Source organism: Rattus rattus, chromosome 3, assembly GCF_011064425.1.
Source record: "Rattus rattus isolate New Zealand chromosome 3, Rrattus_CSIRO_v1, whole genome shotgun sequence".
Taxonomy (NCBI): domain Eukaryota; kingdom Metazoa; phylum Chordata; class Mammalia; order Rodentia; family Muridae; genus Rattus; species Rattus rattus.
The window spans coordinates 197,133,079-197,156,593 of NC_046156.1; the positions used below are offsets into that span (position 1 = coordinate 197,133,079).

Sequence of the window (23,515 nt, forward strand, 5' to 3'; positions counted from 1 at the left end):
CTGTGTGTTTCTTTGTGCCTTCAGGACAAAAGATCCTCCATCACCGAAGTGACGTCTTAGAAACTGTAGTTCTGATCAACCCTTCGGATGAAGCCGTCAGCACCGAGGTGAGTATTCTGTTCTGGGAAGCCTTAGAGCTCCAAAGGATGTAGACTTCGCTGGTCAGAGGCGCTAGATAGGTGAGGGAGTTGGGATGTACAAGGGAGAAGTCCCAGGTCCCAGGCTTCCACAATGCCCAGAGCTTGCTTCTCTGCTTCTAGTATCATAGCACCAGCTCACCAGAAGCCTCTTTTAAATAAGGGCACAGTGGTCAGTGCCAGCTGGAAGCACGTTTGCAGAGGGGTGTGGAATGGAGGTATGCACTGGGTATGTTGTTGCCAGGATGCGGGGAAGGAATCTAGCCGAGGAAATACACAGCAAGCCCCAGGCTGGGACACACAGAGATGGACCTCAGAGAAGAGGGTCATCCCAGCAGCATTGCTGCTGTTCAGAGCAATCCAGGCCAGCACTAGCTACCCTGGGAAAGCGGGTCAGTCAGCACAAGCGTCAGAAACATGGTCGCTAGCCCAGGTCAAATCACCTGGCTTCATCATCCAAGGTCTGCCACTTACAAACTGCTGGCCTCAGTCAAGTTATCTTTCTGCTTCTGTTTGCACCTCTGTGCAAAGGAGATCACGATAGTCCCTGGATTTAATGTGCCTACTTAATGCTCTCTGAAGTGCTCAGGACTTAAGGTGTGGCACAGATTGGCTAAGATGTGCACGTTGGCCATTGCTGGTGTCTTATTAGCACCACGTGAGGAAACTACTAGAGAGAGTAACTGGGAATTTCAGGACCCGCCCTGACATAAGAATTTGGTGGAAGCCAGGAAAACCTCTGGTCCCTCGGGCCAAGCGTTGATAGAGCCCCTCTCCCATCTCCTTGGAGATAGAATTGCTTCTCGAACATTAAAGTAGCCAAAGGCCCTGGCAGCATCCTTGCCTAGGGTGTCTTCTGCAGGCTTCAGCAGCTCTGACTGTATGGTTTTCCTAATTTGGATATAATTCATAAACCATAGACTCCATCCACTGAGAGTACGATGTTTTGTGATCATTTCTTTAAGAATGTTTATAGAGTTGAACAGATAGCATCACAGCTTAACTCTAAAACATGCCTGTCACTACTTAAAATTTCCTGAGTCCATTAGCAGTCACTCTACTGCCCCTTTGCTTCTGGCAACCCCTATTTTTTCTCTCCAGATTTTTCTATTTTATAGACATTTCATACAAATGACATCATACAGCATGTGGCCTCTTTTTTTTTTTTTTTTTTTTTTTTTTTTTTTTTTTTTTTTTTTGGTGGAGCCTAACTTAGCTTGGTGGCTTCACGATCCAATCCTGGTGCAGCGTGTCAGTCTGTCCTCACTCCTTTCAACGGTTGTGTGGCATCCTTTTGCATCCGTTCACCACACCTGGTTTCTCAGTTGCTGGCACTTACCTTGCTTTTGGTTTGGGGGTATCATAATCGGGCCTGTTTTGACCTACTTCTGCCTGCAAAAGCTCCGACAATCCAATAAGGCGAAGTGAAGTCAGACAAAACCCCGGGATGGCACCTTCTGTCACCTCAAAGCTGGAGGGCTGGTTTGTGCCCTGGCAGAGTGGCTAGCTGTGGAACAGAAGGAGGGAAAAAAGCTTTCTTGTTTTGGAAGAATCAGTCTGGTCTGTGGACCGCATGAGGCTGAGACAACTGCTTAGGTATGCATGCTTTTCCCTGAGAGGCCCGTGGGGTTCTCAGGCAGGGGTCATGGCCTCTTTATTTAGTTTTGCATTTTCCCTGGTGCAGAACCTGATGTTGGGCACATAGCGTGTGCTCAACACTCATGAACTAGGTTCAGAACCTTGGCGCTAAGGGTGGTGATCCTGCATAGGAGAGCCCCACCCCCCACCCCCCACCCCTCCAACACTAAAAATCCACCAGAGGTTCTTCAGCACAAGTTATGTTCAATTCGGTTTCCCAGGATGCCATTCAGGGGTCGCCTTTCCCTTTGTTCAAGCATTTTGCTGCAAGCGCTGGAGTCTGCGCTTGTCATGGTGCGCTTGGGCTGTCAGGGCCAGAAGGAAGGAATCCTGAGTAGGAACTTGAGGACTACTTGGAAACGTCTTTTCTGAGGCTAGGCTGGGGGGCCTGGGGTGGCATCTCCACAAGTCTGTCCTGGCCTCGTAGGCTGCTGGTAGATGCTTGACGACAGCTATGGAACAATTGCCTGCCAGCTGGGAAGGCCACTTTGAAAAGAGGAGGCTACTCAGGGGGAGAGAGTCAGCAGCCATTGCTGTTTTGGGGGTGGAAGCAGAACACGGTATTCACTGGCACACTGATAACTGATAATGGTAAATTTTGTGAGTAACTCCTACAGGCAGGGCTCTGTCCAACGCTCCCTGCCCCCACTCTCGGCTGAAGGAATCAGACACTTGGAATGAACGTGTTGGGTTGGTAGTAAGCTTCAAGCATGGTGACAGTGACTGCGACTGGGGAGGGGGGGCGGCTCTTGCTCCACGAATCCCCGCTTACCCCGTGACTGCGCTGTTTTTCAGGTGCGTTTGATGATCACTGACGCCGCCCGCCATAAACTGCTGGTGCTCACCGGACAGTGCTTTGAGAACACTGGAGAGCTCATTCTCCAGTCAGGCTCTTTCTCCTTCCAGAACTTCATAGAGATTTTCACCGACCAAGAGGTGGGTTCCGCGGGCGACTGTTTGGAGGGACCCCTTTGATATAAGCAAAACTGTGATCAAAAATTACCCAGGCCTGGGTTAGATCACTGCTACCATCGATGGATGATTAGAACCTCGGCCATTTTGCTGGAGGAGACATGGGTGGACCGTGTGAGAGTATAAGAATGAATGATCAATGTTTACGGACGGTGGAAGTACTAGAGACGCTAGAACCTACCGCACTCGAGGAGAAATTCAACATTCCTATTTTCTCAGAGATTTCTCCACAGATCTCTTGGGCTTCAGCAGGATGTCTCTGCCTGGGTCTCTGTCAGGACTTGTGCCAGTTTCCCTGGCCTGGTTATTTCTCTTACTTCTAGTGGCTGGACCCTTTAGAGAGAAGCAGCATGAGAAGCCGGGGTGAGGTTTGGAGTGAACCAAGGGATGTGCTGCTGGGAACTGCTACAGCCATTTAGATCTGTCTCCCCGAGACGGCAGCCTTGGTGCCTCGTGTGCTGGGAAAGGCCATGTGTCTCCCAGCATTTATTCTTCCTCAGCCCCACACTTCACAGGGAGGTCTCTGTGGCTTAGCCTCTCAGCAAACTGCCCAGCTTCATTTGGTTTCGCCTAGAGGCCTAACACATCAGTTTCCCCTCTCCACGCACAGGTCGGGGAGACAGCACAGGCGTGTGAAAAGGAGTGTGTGGAGCCCCAGTTTTTTCAGAGGGTGTGAGGTCATCTGTACCTGGAGGCACACCACACCAGCTCACCAGAGCGGGAAAGATCTCTGGCTGGCAAGTGGCTCCTTGCTAGGAGGCCTCTGGGCTCTTACAGCTAGCCTGTCTTCCCACTTTAAGATAGAAGCTTTGCCTATGTCTTTCTCTTGAGCCGTGTTGCCTCCCCCCGACCCCTGGGCTGAGCCTAATGCCCTGCTGTATCACAGCCACATTGCTCAATGGCCTTGAAATGCCAGAGAAGGAGCTATGATTTCCCCTGTTTGGACTGCTGGGAAGTTGTCTAATAGTCAGTATAATACCGGCTCTTTTTCAAGATCTGTTCACACATAATGTGCTATGACAAGTGCTTGGGTTTTTGTCTGGCCTTTCAGATGTCAGCGTCTTGTCCCAGGGAGGGGAGCGGGTTGTAGTAGCCGATGTCATGTTGGGTAGACAAGTGATATAGCTTGTAAGATTGCATGCACATGGACGCCTTCCTGCATTCCTGTACAGTCCTGTCGTTCCTTTCTGGAGTTTTCTTTCTGGCCACATCATAGGTTTGTGTTTTTTGCCATGAAACCAAACAAAGGAATGTGTAAGGAAATGCGTTTTATCATCGCCAAGACTTTACACAAGGAGATATCATATTCCATTCATCGGGCCCCAAGTAATCCCCTCTTTGAGAATAAGGAATGGTTTTATGTAAGTTTCTGTTTACATCACATTTAAAAGCCCTGGCAAGGGAGATTTTGTCCAGTGGGCTGTGGTGCATGTGCCCAACTTTACCACTAATTATGAAGAAAAGGAAAGCCTTATCGAAGGAATCCAAGCTCTGTAAAAGGGGCAGCTTCTCCAGGGTTTGTAATCATAGCCGTGGGTTCTAGGGGGCTTGCATGTTACTGCGTCCAGCAGCCACCGCTGATGCCATAGACGGTCATATTCTCCTCTCCTACCCCACCTTCTCCAGAGGAAGTCATGCTCAGCGCCCACGAAAAGCTCTCCACAGTTTTCTCAGAGTAGATCATTGGTATCTGGGTAGCAGGGAGAGGGCAGAACGCATGCCTATCCCCCTGCCAAACCAGAGGAGCTCAGCCTGTGTTTCTTTTACCTAAACATTGAAGAAAGGATGCTACAGCTAAAGTGGATTGAAAATTATTAGCCTAGGGCTGGAGAGGTGGCTCTGTGGTTAAGAGCACCAGCTACTCTTCCGTATTCCTAGCACCAACATAGCAACTCATAACGTTCTGTGATTCAGTGTCAGGGACCCAACAACTTCTTCTCATCTCCAAGGGCACTGCATGCATGTGCTACACAGACAGACAGACAGACATTTAACATTTAATAATAAATGTTTAAAAATCTTAGAGTAGACAGATGGATATTCATGTTTGAAACTATGATAACCTGTTGTTGCCTTGGAAGGAGGCTTGCAGAATGACTCATTTGAGGTCATTTGCTGTCCAGTCTTGTTCCACTTGTCCAAACCTTGAAACACACTAGTCAAGTAAAAAAGAATCAGAAAATATAACGTTAGCAAAACAAACATTTCTAAGAACATTTTCAGCCTTTCCAAGGAGAAGGCTTTTCTTTCTTTTTCACTGTATCTTCAAGAGGTGACTTTAACCCTGAGCTCACCTATAGCTTCCTTTCCATCCATCCCCTAGAGTAAGTATCTTCTGTTTTATTCTACCTATCTATAAAATGCAGAAGGGCCTGTGTGTCCCTTGTCACAGTAGCTATGGGGACTATCCAAGCTTTCAGAACTTGTCATTCTTTGACACCTTGGAACTATCAAACAGGTGGATATTTGAACCCAGAGCTAAGAAACTTTGAGTTAGTGAGAGATGCCCATTTGTATCCATTTGCATATAGGTCTTTGAAGCCCGGAAGACAGATGCTTTACTCTAGAGAGAAAGCATTAAGAAAAACTCTAGGGATTAAAGTAAAAGAGAAGGGTCCAGCAAGCAGGACTTGTTTCTGGAGTTTTGTTTGCTTAATTAGGTTTCTTTCAGACGTCACAATTTGGGTAGGAGATGATATAGCTCAATGGTAGAATGCTTGCCTGGCATTCCCGAGATCTTGAGTTTGACAACCAGCACACACACACACACACACACACACACACACACACACACACACACACACACACACACACACACACGAGAGAGAGAGAGAGAGAGAGAGAGAGAGAGAGAGAGAGAGAGAGAGAATACAAACCAATAAATACAACTTGTTAGAGGTCCTTACCTAACCTAGACCCTGTTTTCCAGAAATCTGACCAGATTAGTGTCACCAGAGTCAGCAACTCGAACAGTTCTCAGCCTAGTTAATAAATAAGTCTAAAAGCTTCAAATTTTCTCCAAACATGATTAGGTGTCAGTGGAGAAGAAATACAGGCCCTGAGGCATTCTCCAAATGACCATACTATGGAGAAAAAGGAAACCCATTATTAATAAACCTTTTAAGCATGGTACTTCGGCAGAGGACCAAGCCAGTAAGGGACACTGAAGTTTAAGCTTCTTTAGCTTCACATAAATCCATTTGATTGTCAACTAAAATCCCCGAGGCTTTCCATGGAGATTGTTGTTAAGCTGCATCTTCCAAGCCCATCCTTATCTGCTGGCTGTTGAACCTTACGTTTATCTCTTTAGAGTGCCACCCTGTTGACAGTTGCCTTGCCATTATGTCCCAAGTCCAAAGCTTTCCTAAACACCTTAGCTCTACCATCCCACACTCCCTCACTCCTCTCGTTTTGAAGCCGTGCAGAGCTTTGACAAGCATGTCTGTTCCATTTTCCTGCCAGCCAATCAATACTCAATAGCACAGAAATGAACCTGGAGTAGCCTACTGCACATCTTCCTCCTGGTTGACACTAAGGAACACCACCGCCTATAATTCCATGTAATTCTGCTATCACACCGTTCCAAGACCCTGTTACATGTCTTGCTAAAGCCCAGAGACACACTGCCTACAGTATTTCCTCTTCAGCTAAGCAGGTCATTCAATCACAAAAGGAAATGTAGTTAGAAGTCCGTGGTTTAGAAATTATAATTTGTTTTGTTAATATCTCCAGGAAAGCCATTTATTCCTGTGTCTTCCTTCTTTTAGTGTGCCTGCATTTAATCAGGGAAGGTAATTAACAAAAGAGACAATCTTATCCCAAAGCAGTTACTCCTACTCGTGTCCCTCATCCATCTTTGTAAGAACCATGGTAACAGTATCTGCTCGATAACCATTGGCAGACACTTGTCACAGCCTCGGGAAGAAAGCATGTATTTAATTGACCAAATTTAGTGCAGTATAACCCAGTGCACTGGGTCTGGTTATACATTAGGAAAACAAAGATAACGAAACTTTCATTGCGATGGGTTTTCCACGTGGCCACTGTTACTATTAACATGGCTTCCCAGTTCATGTGGAAGCAGCACCAGGGCTGGAGAGATGGCTCAGTGGTTAAGAGCACTGACTGCTCTTCCAGAGGTCCTGAGTTCAATTCCCAGCAACCACATGGTGGCTCACAACCTTCTGTAATGCGATCCGATGCCCTCTTCTGGTGTGGCTGAAGATAGTTTCAGTGTACTCATATAAATGTAATAAATCTTTAAAAAATAATAAAAAAGGAAGCAGCCCCAGTTACAAAGAAGTAGTCATCATGTCCTTACTACCTCCAGCATTGTGCATTCTCACCATTCACTGCTGAGGTATGGATTGAGCAGCCCCATGGACTGGGTATCTTAAGATACCTGTTGCTCTTGATTCCTGTCCTCCTCCTGGTACTTGCCCCACAGGCCTGGAACTGGACTCTGGGGGAACACAGGGGTTTTAGTTCTGTTGGGCAGCCCCAAGGATGTTGTGCTATCCCTTCTACCTCCTGACCCATCCATCTGTCTCCTTAACTGGCTCTCTCCAGCTCTCGTTCTTGTGCTTGTCTTGTGTACAGAATGCTGAAATTCGGATGTTTTGCAGAGTGAGTAGATGTTCCCTGTCTGGACAGAGGTTTGCCCAGCACTGCTGGTGACTTGCTTTTCTGGTCTCCTTAGATCATAGTTTTCTATGCAGTAATGGCTCCCTGGCTGTCTCTCATGCTCCCTGACTTCCTCGGAATCTTTTCAGTCACTTTCTGCATTCCATAGGAACTCTCGGAAGATAGTAGAGAGATAGAAAGTGAGATAATATTTCTCAAGTCTTCTTCCTTTCTCCTTGAATCAGGTGACTATATATTTCATATTAAAAAGCGAGTGATTAGGGGCTGAAGAGATGGCTCGGCAGTTAAAAGAACTGGATGCTCTTCCAGGGGAGCAGGGTTCTGTTCCCAGCACCTACTTGATAGCCCACAACCATCCATAACTCCAATTCATGGATTTGACACCCTTTTCTGCCCTAAAGAAGTACCAAGCATATGTGTACTGCACATACATGGATGCATGCATACACACATACATATATACATACATACATACATACAGGCAAAACACTCATACACATAAAACAAACTAAATACACCTAAAAAGGCCATTTTACATTAATGACTAAATAACCCCAGATGTACACAGCTAGACTAGACCTTCGATTTGCCTCAACTTGGCTAGACTGGATCTCAGAGATTAAAATGAGCTGGACTTAGCTTACAGTTTTTGCTGTGAAAGACTTGGCAGTTTGGATTATCCTTGATTCAACCCCTAAAGTGTGCACCATGGATAGTTCTCAGGTACCGTGTGTGTGTGTGTGTGTGTGTGTGTGTGAAAGTTAAGAGTGAGAGAGCCCTCACCATGTTGAAATTACGGTGAGGTCCATGCCAATTATTGGACGAGACGCCCTATTTTAAAATAAAGGAAACGCAGTAAGAAATCATTTAAAGGACCAGTGAGATGGGTAAAGATACTTCACCACCCACCCTGTCAACCTGCGTTTGACCGCCCCCTCCCAGGACCCACACATTACAAAGAAAGAAGCAACTCCGGAGAGTTGCCCTCTGACCTCCACGCACGTACACCATGACATACACATGCCCAAGATGTAGGTGAATAGGTAAGTAAGTAATTGTAAATAAAATAATAAAATAAAACAAAACGTTATTTGTCTTTGCTTTGGCCACAAAATAATCTGAACAAAATTTCCCCAAAGATAGCCGACTTTATTCGGGGACTCCCTTTACCCCCATAGATGTTCACCATGGCTGTTTTAGTTTTCTTAGTTCTCAAAACAAGAGTTGACATTGAACTGGTTTATGGAAGATGATTAAGTCAGAGGAAAATAGCACACAGCACTGTTATTTTGGTATTTGGGGACAACAATTTATGATGGAGAGTCTGATGAAACAAAAAATGGCTGTCCCCCCACCCCCTGCCATCTACTATAGGAAAGTGTGGGTTCTATCATTGTCTATACATACCCTCCTAGCCACAGCCTTGGAGTGAAGTGTTCTGAAATTCAATGAGACAAGAAACCCAGGGTAAGAGTTCAGAGCTAATGGCTCAGGAACGGCCATTTGTTTTGGCCCTGAATCATTTGCGTCAGGATGCAGGCTCCTTGTCACTTGAACCGCTGAGCTGATGTGTGAGATTTGCTGAGACAGAAGTGTGGGGCTTATGACATGATTTACCTTTGCTGAGTCAAGACCAATAAAAACACACAGCCTTGACATTGACAAGGAAAACTGTTTCCATAAACCATACTTGTTTTGGTCCTGTTTCAGTTTTCTCTATTTCCTTCCTTGGGAAGTACTGAATAGCATATTGAAAAACATGTTTATGCCAAAGGAGATCTGGTTTAGTCACAACCAGTTTGTCCCCAGTCCATGGAGATCATGTAGAGAGCTGAGTGGCTCACCGTGGAATTACTTATTTTTATTTTTTCACCTTAGAGTTAAACTTACACAGAGGAGTGAATGTGGCCACCGGTTTGCACAACTGCCTGGCCACTTTGTCATCACGACTTCAAGAGGAGCATTTGTATTTGCAGAGGGTCTGCTAGGGCAATCACTTAATGAGGGTGGGCACCAGAACCTAGTAATTTGTTGCAGCAGTGGGCAACCAAATCCACCACACTTCTTTCTCCTGTGTCTGCTGGATTCTGAAAGAAGATACAAGGCCTATACTATCACCTGGTTTCCTCAGACGCACCGATCTGGCCCTTTATGCCAAGTCCAATGGACTAAGAGAAGCAAAGGCTTTATTTTTTTAATTAGTTCTTTGAGAATTTTGTTCAGAATTTTGTTCAGTGTATTCACCCCCTCCCAATAACACCTCCCAAATCTGTCCCCTTTCCCTACCAATTAGCCTTGTGCCTTCTTTTTCATTTAAACAAACAAACAAACAAACAGACAGACCCACTTTCTCCAGTTGTGCTGCTGGTATATTCTTGTAAGTGTGGCCTGGCACTGGGTGTGGTCAATTTAGTAAGGCCACACCCTTAAAGAGAATCAGCTGTCTTCCCTTTTCTAGCAGCTGTCGATTGTCAAGAACGCTATAGCTGATGGTGAGACTGAGTTTCCACCTCCTTCTCGGTGCTGGCTTTTTGTCTGACCACAGGCTAAAGGGAGATTCTAACCTGTGGTGAATGACGGATAGCTTTTCTTCTGTGATTGTCGAGTGTTTGTTAAAGGACGTCTTTGCGTGGCAAACATCCAGAGTGACATTCAAGCTATCTTATAACTGTTGTGATATAAATACCAGTCACCCAGATGGTCCCCAGTTTGGGAACTGTCACAGGGTTCTGGGGCAAGGCTATACAGGGAGAGGATCCTAGAGCAGAGGCCTCCAAGTAGCAGAGGGTACATATGGGGACCCAGAACAGAGGTTGTCTACCTTTAAGTTTTTCAATATTTTGAACAGGACCATGGCCAAGTAATGGTCAAGTTTTTATTTGTTTGTTTTTGTTTTCTGTTTGTTTGTTTCTGAGACGGGGTTTCTCTGTGTAGCCCTGACTATCTTGGCACTTGCTCTACAGACGAGGCTGGCCTCAAACTCACAGAGGGCCACTTGCATTTGCCTCCCGAGTGCTGCCGCCAAGTCCTTTTGTGATAAAGTCAGTGTAAAGTCAGTGATCCTTCAATAACTGACAGTGATGAAGATGAGAAGCCGGGGCTGACATCACTTAACCCTTTCTCCCTTTCTTTCTGTTTGTAAACCCAGATTGGGGAGCTCCTAAGCACCACCCATCCTGCCAACAAAGCCAGCCTCACCCTCTTCTGCCCCGAGGAAGGAGACTGGAAGAACTCCAACCTTGACAGACACAATCTCCAAGACTTCATCAACATCAAGCTCAACTCAGCTTCTATCTTGCCAGAAATGGAGGGACTTTCTGAGTTCACCGAGTACCTCTCGGAGTCTGTCGAAGTCCCCTCCCCCTTTGACATCCTGGAGCCCCCGACCTCGGGCGGATTTCTGAAGCTCTCCAAGCCTTGTTGTTACATTTTTCCGGGGGGCCGCGGGGACTCTGCCCTGTTCGCAGTGAACGGATTCAACATGCTCATTAACGGAGGGTCGGAAAGGAAGTCCTGCTTCTGGAAGCTCATTCGGCACTTGGACCGGGTGGACTCCATCCTGCTCACGCACATTGGGGACGACAACTTGCCCGGGATCAACAGCATGCTGCAACGCAAGATTGCAGAGCTGGAAGAGGAGCGGTCCCAGGGCTCCACCAGCAACAGTGACTGGATGAAAAACCTCATCTCCCCTGACTTGGGGGTTGTGTTTCTCAATGTACCTGAAAATCTGAAAAACCCAGAACCCAACATCAAGATGAAGAGAAGCACAGAAGAAGCATGCTTCACCCTCCAGTACCTAAACAAACTGTCCATGAAACCGGAGCCTTTATTTAGAAGTGTAGGCAACGCCATTGAGCCTGTCATCCTGTTCCAAAAAATGGGAGTGGGTAAACTGGAGATGTACGTGCTTAACCCAGTCAAAAGCAGCAAGGAAATGCAGTATTTCATGCAGCAGTGGACTGGAACCAACAAAGACAAGGCCGAGCTTATCCTGCCCAATGGTCAAGAAGTAGACATCCCGATTTCCTACCTGACTTCCGTCTCATCTTTGATTGTGTGGCACCCAGCCAACCCTGCTGAGAAAATCATCCGGGTTCTGTTTCCTGGAAACAGCACCCAGTACAACATCCTAGAAGGACTGGAAAAACTCAAACATCTAGACTTCCTAAAGCAGCCACTGGCCACCCAAAAAGATCTCACTGGCCAGGTGTCCACCCCCCCAGTGAAACAGGTCAAATTGAAACAGCGGGCTGACAGCCGAGAGAGTCTGAAGCCAGCCACAAAACCACTTTCCAGTAAATCAGTGAGGAAGGAGTCCAAAGAGGAGGCCCCTGAAGCCACAAAAGCCAGCCAAGTGGAAAAAACACCCAAAGTTGAAAGCAAAGAGAAAGTGATAGTGAAAAAAGACAAGCCAGGAAAGGTAGAAAGTAAGCCATCGGTGACGGAAAAGGAGGTGCCCAGCAAAGAGGAGCAGTCGCCCGTCAAAGCTGAGGTGGCTGAGAAGGCGGCCACGGAGAGCAAACCCAAAGTCACCAAAGACAAAGTGGTGAAAAAGGAAATAAAGACAAAACCAGAAGAAAAGAAAGAGGAGAAGCCCAAGAAGGAAGTGGCTAAAAAGGAAGACAAAACTCCCCTCAAGAAAGACGAGAAGCCCAAAAAGGATGAGGCGAAGAAGGAGATCAAGAAAGAAATCAAAAAGGAAGAGAAAAAGGAGCTGAAGAAAGAGGTGAAGAAGGAAACGCCCCTGAAGGACGCCAAGAAGGAGGTGAAGAAAGACGAGAAGAAAGAAGTTAAAAAGGAAGAGAAGGAACCCAAAAAGGAGATTAAGAAGATCTCCAAGGACATAAAGAAATCCACTCCTCTGTCAGACACAAAGAAACCGACTGCATTGAAACCAAAAGTAGCAAAGAAAGAAGAGCCCACCAAGAAGGAGCCTATTGCCGCTGGGAAACTCAAGGACAAGGGGAAGGTCAAAGTCATTAAAAAGGAAGGCAAGACCACAGAGGCAGCTGCCACAGCTGTTGGCACTGCTGCCGTGGCTGCAGCAGCCGGAGTAGCGGCCAGCGGTCCTGCCAAAGAACTTGAAGCTGAGCGGTCCCTCATGTCGTCCCCTGAGGATCTAACCAAGGACTTTGAGGAGCTAAAGGCTGAGGAGATCGATGTAGCGAAGGACATCAAGCCTCAGCTGGAGCTCATTGAAGATGAAGAGAAACTGAAGGAAACCGAGCCGGGAGAAGCCTACGTCATCCAGAAAGAGACGGAGGTCAGCAAAGGTTCTGCTGAGTCGCCCGATGAAGGCATCACCACCACTGAGGGGGAAGGGGAGTGCGAGCAAACGCCCGAGGAGCTGGAGCCGGTTGAGAAGCAGGGCGTGGATGACATCGAGAAGTTCGAGGACGAAGGCGCTGGCTTTGAAGAATCCTCAGAGGCCGGAGACTACGAAGAGAAGGCAGAAACTGAGGAGGCGGAGGAGCCGGAAGAAGACGGGGAAGACAATGTGAGCGGGAGCGCCTCGAAGCACAGCCCCACAGAAGACGAAGAAAGCGCGAAGGCTGAGGCGGACGTACACATCAAGGAGAAGAGGGAGTCGGTGGCCAGCGGCGACGACCGGGCCGAAGAAGACATGGATGAAGCGCTTGAGAAGGGAGAAGCTGAACAGTCTGAGGAGGAGGGTGAGGAGGAGGAGGACAAGGCAGAGGATGCCAGAGAGGAAGACTATGGGCCCGACAAAACCGAGGCTGAAGATTATGTGATGGCTGTGGTTGACAAGGCCGCGGAGGCCGGAGTCACCGAGGATCAGTATGGATTCCTGGGGACGCCGGCCAAGCAACCTGGAGTCCAGTCTCCTAGCCGAGAACCCGCGTCTTCAATTCATGATGAGACCCTACCCGGAGGCTCCGAGAGCGAGGCCACAGCTTCAGATGAGGAGAATCGAGAAGACCAGCCTGAGGAGTTCACCGCCACCTCCGGATACACTCAGTCCACCATCGAGATATCTAGTGAGCCGACCCCGATGGACGAGATGTCCACCCCACGCGATGTGATGAGCGACGAGACCAACAATGAGGAGACAGAGTCCCCGTCGCAGGAGTTCGTGAACATTACCAAATACGAGTCTTCGCTGTACTCTCAGGAGTACTCCAAACCTGTGGTTGCATCATTCAATGGATTGTCAGACGGGTCAAAGACAGACGCCACTGACGGTAGGGATTACAACGCCTCCGCCTCCACCATATCACCACCTTCGTCCATGGAAGAAGACAAATTCACCAAGTCTGCTCTCCGTGACGCTTACCGCCCAGAAGAGACGGACGTGAAAACCGGTGCCGAGTTGGACATCAAAGATGTTTCGGATGAGAGACTTAGCCCAGCCAAGAGTCCATCCCTGAGTCCCTCTCCACCATCACCCATAGAGAAGACTCCCCTGGGTGAACGTAGCGTGAATTTCTCTCTGACACCCAACGAGATCAAAGCCTCTGCAGAGGGAGAGGCAACGGCAGTGTCCCCCGGAGTGACCCAAGCAGTAGTTGAAGAACACTGTGCCAGTCCTGAGGAGAAGACCTTGGAGGTAGTGTCACCGTCTCAGTCCGTGACAGGCAGTGCGGGCCACACACCTTACTACCAATCTCCCACCGACGAAAAGTCCAGTCACCTACCTACAGAAGTCACTGAGAAGCCACAGGCAGTCCCGGTGAGCTTTGAATTCAGTGAGGCCAAAGACGAGAACGAGAGATCGTCCATCAGCCCCATGGATGAACCTGTGCCTGACTCAGAGTCTCCTATCGAGAAAGTTCTGTCTCCGTTACGCAGCCCTCCCCTTATCGGATCCGAGTCCGCATATGAAGACTTCCTGAGTGTGGATGACAAGGCTCTTGGCAGACGTTCAGAAAGCCCCTTTGAAGGGAAGAATGGAAAGCAAGGCTTCTCAGACAAAGAAAGCCCAGTTTCTGACCTGACTTCCGATCTTTACCAAGACAAGCAGGAAGAGAAAAGCGCGGGCTTCATACCGATAAAGGAAGACTTTAGTCCAGAAAAGAAAACCAGCGATGCTGAAATCATGAGTTCTCAATCAGCTCTGGCTTTGGATGAAAGGAAACTGGAAGTAGATGTCAGTCAGTTTGGCTCTTTCAAAGAAGACACCAAGATGTCCATTTCGGAAGGCACCGTTTCAGACAAGTCCGCCACACCTGTGGATGAGGGCGTGGCCGAAGACACCTATTCTCACATGGAAGGTGTGGCCTCAGTCTCAACCGCCTCTGTGGCTACCAGCTCGTTTCCAGAGCCAACCACAGATGACGTGTCTCCTTCTCTCCACGCTGAAGTGGGCTCTCCACATTCCACAGAGGTGGATGACTCCCTGTCGGTGTCGGTGGTGCAAACACCAACTACTTTCCAGGAAACAGAAATGTCTCCGTCTAAAGAAGAGTGCCCAAGACCAATGTCGATTTCTCCTCCTGACTTCTCCCCTAAGACAGCCAAATCCAGGACACCCGTTCAAGATCACCGATCCGAACAGTCTTCAATGTCTATTGAATTCGGTCAGGAATCCCCCGAGCATTCTCTTGCTATGGACTTTAGTCGGCAGTCTCCAGACCACCCTACTGTGGGTGCTGGTATGCTTCACATCACTGAAAATGGGCCAACTGAGGTGGACTACAGTCCCTCTGATATCCAGGACTCTAGTTTGTCACATAAGATCCCGCCAACAGAAGAGCCATCCTACACCCAGGATAATGATCTGTCCGAGCTCATCTCTGTGTCTCAGGTGGAGGCTTCCCCATCCACCTCTTCTGCTCACACTCCTTCTCAGATAGCCTCTCCTCTTCAGGAAGACACTCTCTCTGATGTCGTTCCTCCCAGAGATATGTCCTTATATGCCTCGCTTGCGTCTGAGAAAGTGCAGAGCCTGGAAGGAGAGAAACTCTCTCCAAAATCCGATATTTCTCCGCTCACCCCTCGAGAGTCCTCACCTACATATTCACCTGGCTTTTCAGATTCTACCTCTGGAGCTAAAGAGAGTACAGCGGCTCACCAAACCTCCTCTTCCCCACCAATAGATGCAGCAGCCGCAGAGCCCTACGGCTTCCGCTCCTCAATGTTATTTGATACAATGCAGCATCACCTGGCCTTGAGTAGAGATTTGACCACATCTAGTGTGGAGAAGGACAGTGGAGGGAAGACACCCGGTGACTTTAGCTATGCCTATCAAAAGCCTGAGAGCACCACCGAATCCCCAGATGAAGAAGATTATGACTATGAATCTCACGAGAAAACCATCCAGGCCCACGATGTGGGTGGTTACTACTATGAGAAGACAGAGAGAACCATAAAATCCCCATGTGACAGTGGATACTCCTATGAGACCATTGAGAAGACCACCAAGACCCCAGAAGATGGTGGCTACTCCTGTGAAATTACCGAGAAAACCACTCGGACCCCTGAAGAGGGCGGGTATTCGTATGAGATCAGCGAGAAGACAACACGAACCCCTGAAGTAAGTGGCTACACCTATGAGAAGACCGAGAGGTCCAGAAGGCTCCTGGATGACATTAGCAATGGCTACGATGACACTGAGGATGGTGGCCACACACTTGGCGACTGTAGCTATTCCTACGAAACCACTGAGAAAATTACCAGCTTTCCTGAGTCTGAAAGCTATTCCTATGAGACAACTACAAAAACAACACGGAGTCCAGACACCTCTGCGTACTGTTACGAGACCATGGAGAAGATCACCAAGACCCCACAGGCATCCACATACTCCTATGAGACCTCAGACCGATGCTACACTCCAGAAAGGAAGTCCCCCTCGGAGGCACGCCAGGATGTTGACTTGTGTCTGGTGTCCTCCTGTGAATTCAAGCATCCCAAGACTGAGCTCTCACCTTCCTTCATTAATCCAAACCCTCTCGAGTGGTTTGCTGGGGAAGAGCCCACTGAAGAATCTGAGAAGCCTCTCACTCAGTCCGGAGGAGCGCCCCCACCTTCAGGAGGAAAACAACAGGGCAGACAATGCGATGAAACTCCACCCACCTCAGTCAGTGAGTCAGCTCCATCCCAGACGGACTCTGATGTTCCCCCAGAGACGGAAGAGTGCCCCTCCATCACAGCCGATGCCAACATTGACTCGGAAGATGAGTCAGAAACCATCCCCACAGACAAAACGGTCACGTACAAACACATGGACCCGCCTCCAGCCCCCATGCAAGACCGAAGCCCTTCTCCTCGCCACCCTGACGTGTCCATGGTGGATCCAGAGGCCTTGGCTATTGAGCAGAACCTAGGCAAGGCTCTGAAGAAGGATCTGAAGGAGAAGGCCAAGACCAAGAAGCCAGGCACGAAGACCAAGTCCTCTTCACCTGTCAAAAAGGGTGATGGGAAGTCCAAGCCTTCAGCAGCTTCCCCCAAACCAGGAGCCTTGAAGGAATCCTCTGACAAGGTGTCCAGAGTGGCTTCTCCCAAGAAGAAAGAGTCTGTGGAGAAAGCCATGAAGACCACCACCACTCCTGAGGTCAAAGCCACACGAGGGGAAGAGAAGGACAAGGAGACTAAGAATGCAGCCAATGCTTCTGCATCCAAGTCAGCGAAGACTGCAACAGCAGGTAGGTGGGGGTCACATTACAGATCTTAGCTGTTTTCGCCCTGAAGCCTGTCTACTTCTCTGTCTTGTTGCTGGGGAGACCAGAAAGCATGGACCAATGTTTTTATCTTTCCTCGGCCTTCCTCTTCGGCTTAAAGGTTCCCCTCCTGGCCCAGTGAGACTTAGAGATGGCAGAGTGTACGGCCCAGTGCTGCAGGGATCCTTCTGGTGGTACTGCTGGATCGGTGCCATTCTGGACAGCAGCTGCAGACCAGAATTCTGTAAGGACATACATCATAGGCTGCTCCAGGAGGCTTCAGGCAGGCTGACCTTAAAAATCACATCGGGGTGATGGGTTAGGAGCACCCAAAAGTCTATGGCAAACCAGAGGTCCCCCCAGCAAACCTGGAATTTTGTCTAGGCCCGATATTTGTTTCTTCTGTGAAATTTAAAATGTAAAAACATAAAAATCGACACACCCTTTAAAAAACATCAGTTAGGCATAATGCGCCCATTGAAACATCTGCTATATTTTCTTAGCTGATCATCAACAGTGTGATTCCAGTTGACCAATCACGATAGAGTGGAACAAGAGGAAAACAACAATGAAGGCTGTTTCTCCTTCATTCCCATGGCCTTGCTAGCACAGTGATTTGTTTCAGACTGGAATTCTAAGTAGAAATGTCTGACGGTTCCGATTTGTCACTGATACCCAAGCGGTCTCCATTCCTTAGCAATGACTCGAGACTCTTGGTTTGTGAGATAAGTTCTTGCCACTTTGAAAAATTATTGGAAATTATTTCCCACCTCCAACCCCAAATTTCTTAAGCATCCCCCCCTCCCCACTGAAGCTCAAGTCATTAATTCAAACATTCTAGCACGAGCCAATCCGAAGATACACTAGTTTGATACGTACACTCTGGCATAGTGGTAGAAAACTATGAGAAGTCTTAACTCACTACCCATTGCATCGCACAGTAGGACAGCAAAGTGCAGTGTGCCCCGGGCGTACTGTGGAATCAGAACCAGGGCTGCCGTGGAACTGCGTGTGCCATGCTGCAAACAGGACCAGAAACTCCATGCGCCATTATGTCTGATTTTAAGTGAATGTCAACGGGCGACCAGAAATGTCTTACTGTTGAAAAACATATTGGCCCATTCCTGTTTAGTTGTTCAATTCCATATGGCATCAGGATCCATAGGTCGAGCCTCCATTTTACAGAGCTTTCCCAACTAAAGTACATATCAGATCCTTTGGATGGAGAGTACCATTATTTAATTCCTCTTTTTGTATGTATGTTTGTTGGTTGGTTTTTCTCGAGACAAGGTTTCTTTATGTAACAGCCCCGACTGTCCTGGAACTTACTTTGTAGACAAGGCTGTCCTCGAACTCACAGAGATCCATCTGCTTCTGCTTCCCAAGTGCTGGGATTAAAGGCATGCACCACCACCACCTGGCACTAATTCCTTTTTGTAAAAAGTCCGGGGAGCTCTTTTTACTTCCTAATGGGTTTTCTGCAGAGGAAAGCCAAGTCTCACTCTCAATTTCTCCCATTGAGACGATAAACAAGAGTGGTATCATTTCCCCAATTCCTGGAGTTTGAGGTCCTATACGAAGTGCCAGGGAACTAGGACTGCTAAGATCCTTTCCATGCCCCAGGGGACCCAGCTGGGGATCCGTGGATGTGTCTGTGTCTTCCCACTGCTATGACCCTTGCTTTTGTTACCACAGGACCAGGAACCACTAAGACGGCCAAGTCGTCCACCGTGCCTCCCGGCCTCCCTGTGTATTTGGACCTCTGCTATATTCCCAACCACAGCAACAGTAAGAATGTCGACGTTGAGTTTTTCAAGAGAGTGAGGTCATCTTACTACGTGGTGAGTGGGAACGACCCTGCTGCGGAGGAGCCCAGCCGGGCTGTCCTGGATGCCTTGTTGGAAGGGAAGGCTCAGTGGGGAAGCAACATGCAGGTAAGAGCCCGAGGCCTGGGTCTGAGCTGCATTCAAGCTAGTTCTAGAGGCAAAGAGAAGGAACCATGTTTAAACGGGGATCTTTGGGATCGAGGGTCCACAAGTGTTACCTCCCAACTGTTGCATGTGAAACATGCCAATCAAATCTTCAACTGATGTTTGCCAAGAACCACAACCAAGCTGTAAATATTACAAGGCTTTTTTTTTTTCTCATTGAGGGGAGGAGTTGGAGCCTAGAATCTAAATCAACTAGGAACTTGCGGTTCATATAAAAGTTCAAATAAAAGTTCAGTTCAGCATACGGAAGACAGCCCAAGGTGGCATTCTCGACAGCTTCACTGTCAGTGGTAGTGGAGGAGAACCGCCTTACCTGAGACAGAGTCCATGCAGCAGTAAAATGACCTGAAATGAATTGCTGTCCCCCCACCCCCACCCCACCGCATGCTGAGTACTGTACGTGGGAATCGAAGTTGTCCTGAGTCCGAGGGATTCCTGCTAAGGAATTGTCTTTACTCGTTTGTGTTTGTCCGGGAGACTGAGGCTAGGAACGCGGTTACGGGTGAGGTATGTGGGAATCAAGTCTCCAGGTGAAGTTCCAGAGCAGTGCCGTGGTCTCTCAGGCTATTCCTCAGCTCCAGCCCCTCAGGGCTGGCTGTGAGCCATTCGGTGTCCATGTTCCTATTGCTCTCTGACCACTGGTTATCTGATTTGTGGCTTTGCAAACAGTCACCCAGCAGCCCATGCTCATGCCTTCATAAGCTTGCTTTCTAACGCTTCCAGAGCGTTCCGATCGGTCCTCCACTCCTGCAACCCACAGTCTCTGTTTTCAGGCCAGTGGTGGGCTTTTCTGAGGGTTCGAGCTACGATGTAAAACTTCTTGCATTAAGTATAGAGTCTCGTCCGTGTGACATTTGCCCCATGACATTGGAAACATGAGAAACGATCTGTAACCCAAACAGTTCTCAACACTACTGCGTTAAAAAGCCATCAGTGAAATTTACAGGAAAATACAAATTCCCAGGTGATTTAGATTTTAGTCTCCAACTCTTTCCCTCAATGATCCCCCCCAAAAAACCTCAAAATAAATAAAAATAAAAATAAACCTTCTAATATTTACAGCTTGGTTGTGGTTCCTGGAAAACATCCGTTGAAAACTTCATTGGCATTTTTTCGAGGGAAACAACATTCTTCTTTTTGTCCCCTTCTAGTGATCCAACAGACACCTTGTTCTGTTTTTACTCCTGACATCTATCCCTGCCACCCTTTAAACGTCTCCTTTTCTCCCCCCGCCCATGTAGGTGACTCTGATCCCAACACATGACTCTGAGGTGATGAGGGAGTGGTACCAGGAGACCCACGAGAAGCAGCAAGACCTCAACATCATGGTCTTAGCGAGCAGTAGTACAGTGGTCATGCAAGACGAGTCCTTCCCTGCATGCAAGATAGAACTGTAGAAACCGCAGCCGACCACACCGCAGGATTTGAACTGTGTTTCCAGAAATTCCTGAATTTGAAACTACCTTTTCTTAAACGTCCATTCATCTAATTACGTCACTGAACAAGGACCTGCCAGATGCTAGACAGTGTCATGGTGATGCAAATCACTGATATTTCTCAATTTTTGCCGACCGCTAAGGAAAGTAACCATATTCCCACAATAGATTTCAAGTTACTGCAAAATTACCTACCCCCGTTCATCTCTGCTGAAATACGTGGAAGCCAGGCACTCGCACACCCAACTGACTTCTGCTAGGTATTGGCATTTATCTTAGAGAGAGAAAGAGAGAGGGAAAGAGAGTCAGCGGGAGGGGAGGGAGAGCGGCGGGAGAGAGGGACAAAGAGACTGCAGGAGAGAGAGAGAGAGTGAGAGTGAGAGAGGAAGAATCAGAAAGAAAAAGAATGCAAGACGAAAAAGGTAGAGAGTTCTGATGAGATGCCCAGGGAGAAAGAGTGGGCAGGATGGGGTATAGAGAAGACACCAGCAACTGGGTCTGCGTTTTCCCAGACCACAGCGATTCATTCTGTGGTCTACACAGGTGGAGTTTTCCATTTTCACCAGAGTCATCAGAAAGAGTCAATCTCCTAAAGCTTGTTTCTAAAGAACAGGAAGGACGAAGCCTGTCACGAGGGCATGAGATTTTTCACGCCTTAATTAACCGCCTTTGCTATAAAGGCTGCCCACGGCATAATGTAGCAAGTGTAGGCTGGAGAAGCGAGTGGTTGGAGCCCCTTTCAGAACTCTCAGACTTTTCAAACACGTGAGTAGGTTGATCTAAGGCATGCTCCCAGCATTTGTCTACCCAAGTCCACATCGAGTCAACCCGCATGCAGCAACACCCAAGGCCACCCCAGTTAACTGAAGCAAATACCAAAGCAGTTGGGAGAACATATGGGAGACATTTTGCCTTAGGAAGTGACTTGAATGTACAAAGATACCCGATGCACTTATTTTTTAACGTGAGACGGCAAGTTTTTAAAACATCCGTGTAGGATTGTAGATACTCCAGGCGAAGGGGCATGCGGGGGGTGGGAAGGTACTAGAAACTCGTCTGACTGGCCCAACAGTTTAGCGCAGAGTCATGCTTGGTGAACGTCACCACTTCTGATGTACCCGTGGCCTCTCAGCCAGATAAGTTGCACCCTTCGTAGCTTCTTTAACGCTTCAAGTTTAAGACTGAAATGGCTTCTCTGATCAGAACCAGGAAAACAATGAATCTCACGGTGGAAGGGGTCCTCGGCAAGTGTACAGTGTCTGCCTTCCTTTGTCTTGCATTGACTCTTTTAATTTTTCCATTAATTCCAACACGTGGGAACACATGTACAGAAGATTTTTTTTTTAGATACATGAGAACTTTTCATAGATGAACTTTCTAACGAATGTTTTCATTTACAGAAAAATGCAAAGAAAAATTTGAAGCGATGGTCTTTTTTTTTTTTTTTTAATTATTATTTTAAGTGTTTTGTAAGACAAAAAATTGAAGTTTTTTGAGGTTCTGGCAAGATTTGAAGCCTGATATTGAAGTCGTGATGATATTTATTTAAAAACCCGTCACTACTGGAAACGGTGGTACCTCCCACCCTTTGACTCTCATACTATGAAAGTGTGAGTCCGTGCTGTTTGAGAGTGGGTAGGTGGCAGGGTAGGCTACTGTTCAGGGTATCACAGTGCTATTCCCTCCTCCTTTCAAGATTTTTCACCGTGAGGTGGAAGAGCCAAGTTCAGAAGCACCCTAGCGCCAGCTTGCTTGGGCCTTTTCTTTTCTGGAAAACATTCAGTGAAAAAAATAACAGATTGAAAACAAATGAAATCTCAGCTCCTGCGTTCACCATGTAGAGAGTTCAGACACAATGTCCGTCGCTGTCATCTACTGAACCACAAACTCGTAACGCCAGATCATGAGGAAATCTTTCGCCAAGTTTCAAACGGCAGATCCATGTACCAGGGGTTCAGAGTTGGCAAACTTCTCAGTGACAGCCGTGACAGCTCGTTCACGCTGAGTTTCCTGCAGACTCTTTAAGATCTCCGGAGTAGTGAACAATGACCTCATTTTATTTTCTATGTTAGTTATTTATTTCAAAAGTTACATTTTAGTTTACTTTTCGTCTGTGAAGTCTATGTTTCGCACTGCTGTTTACTCTGAGGGTTTAACAATATTTCTCCAGGGTCCCCTCACCGAGGACCCACGCAGTCTACTTAATGCTGTGAATCACATTTTCCAAATGTTTAATTTTTTAAAGAAAATTAATATTCTATTTTTGTTAGGTGTCTCTAGGAATGCAGCTTTTATTTATTTTCCTATTTCTTTCCAACTCGTCAAAGCGACACATTTAAAGGTACAGAAATGTCCTATATGGTGGAAGAGTCATTGAGAACGGAGTTCATTGAGTGTCAGCTCACTTGTTTCTCACTTCAGGCAAGCTGAACACACACAAGATGGCGATCTCATGGTAGCTGTTGGGTTGGTCCACACGATACACTCGAAGAGAAACAGTTTCTAGCCTTCTTGCCAAATCCAGACCTCTGGTTGACTTTTCTTTCCTAGAAGATGGAGTTACTGCCCAGTTCTACAGCTTAAATTTATTTAGCCTTTTATATTATTTTGTTTTAAAGATGCAAAGACCTTAGAAGAACCATAGCCAGCCTTCAGTTATAACCACTCGACCCCATACGTCTTATTTTTCAAAACTGTCACTGATCCACTGGCTGTGATTCCTACACAATCTGGCAGCACCCTCCTGCACCCCTGTCCTCAGTGATGGCCGTGGAGCCGAGGACACCAGGGTGAAGTACATTGGCTTTGCAGGTAGCTCCTGACCTCCCAGGCACCCCTCCTACCTGTGTGGCTGATCTGATCTTGCTTGTTCCATACATACACAATTAGTTTAGAGGTAGCCACCACGATGGACTGTGTACATTTGTGGTGAGAGCTCAAAACCGACACAGACTTCTAGAAGATTTGTGCATACAATCTTTGATCCAATTGTATAGATTGAATATTTGAGTGGAAGGCGTTTCCACCCTGTTTAAATGATGGAATTCTATTGTGCTAGCACTCCCGATCATGACCCT

General features: G+C 47.5%; 1 protein-coding gene across 1 annotated transcript; it reads left to right on the plus strand.

The window, feature by feature from the left end:
- On the plus strand, positions 1-22,795 carry LOC116897247 (microtubule-associated protein 1B). Its single transcript, XM_032898977.1, has 5 exons — positions 1-107; positions 2,571-2,711; positions 10,540-16,996; positions 18,707-18,945; positions 20,244-22,795. Exons 2-5 carry the CDS (start codon positions 2,580-2,582, stop codon positions 20,397-20,399), a joined length of 6,984 nt encoding a protein of 2,327 aa, XP_032754868.1. The 5' UTR covers positions 1-107; positions 2,571-2,579; the 3' UTR covers positions 20,400-22,795.
- Positions 22,796-23,515: the final 720 nt, after the last annotated feature.

Coding starts and splice junctions, on each gene's coding strand:
- LOC116897247 (XM_032898977.1), top strand. CDS start 2,580: ATGATCACTGACGCCGCCCGCCATAAACTGCTGGTGCTCACCGGACAG. Junction 16,997..18,706: donor AGCGAAGACTGCAACAGCAG/GTAGGTGGGGGT, acceptor TTGTTACCACAG/GACCAGGAACCACTAAGACG. Junction 18,946..20,243: donor AGTGGGGAAGCAACATGCAG/GTAAGAGCCCGA, acceptor CCGCCCATGTAG/GTGACTCTGATCCCAACACA.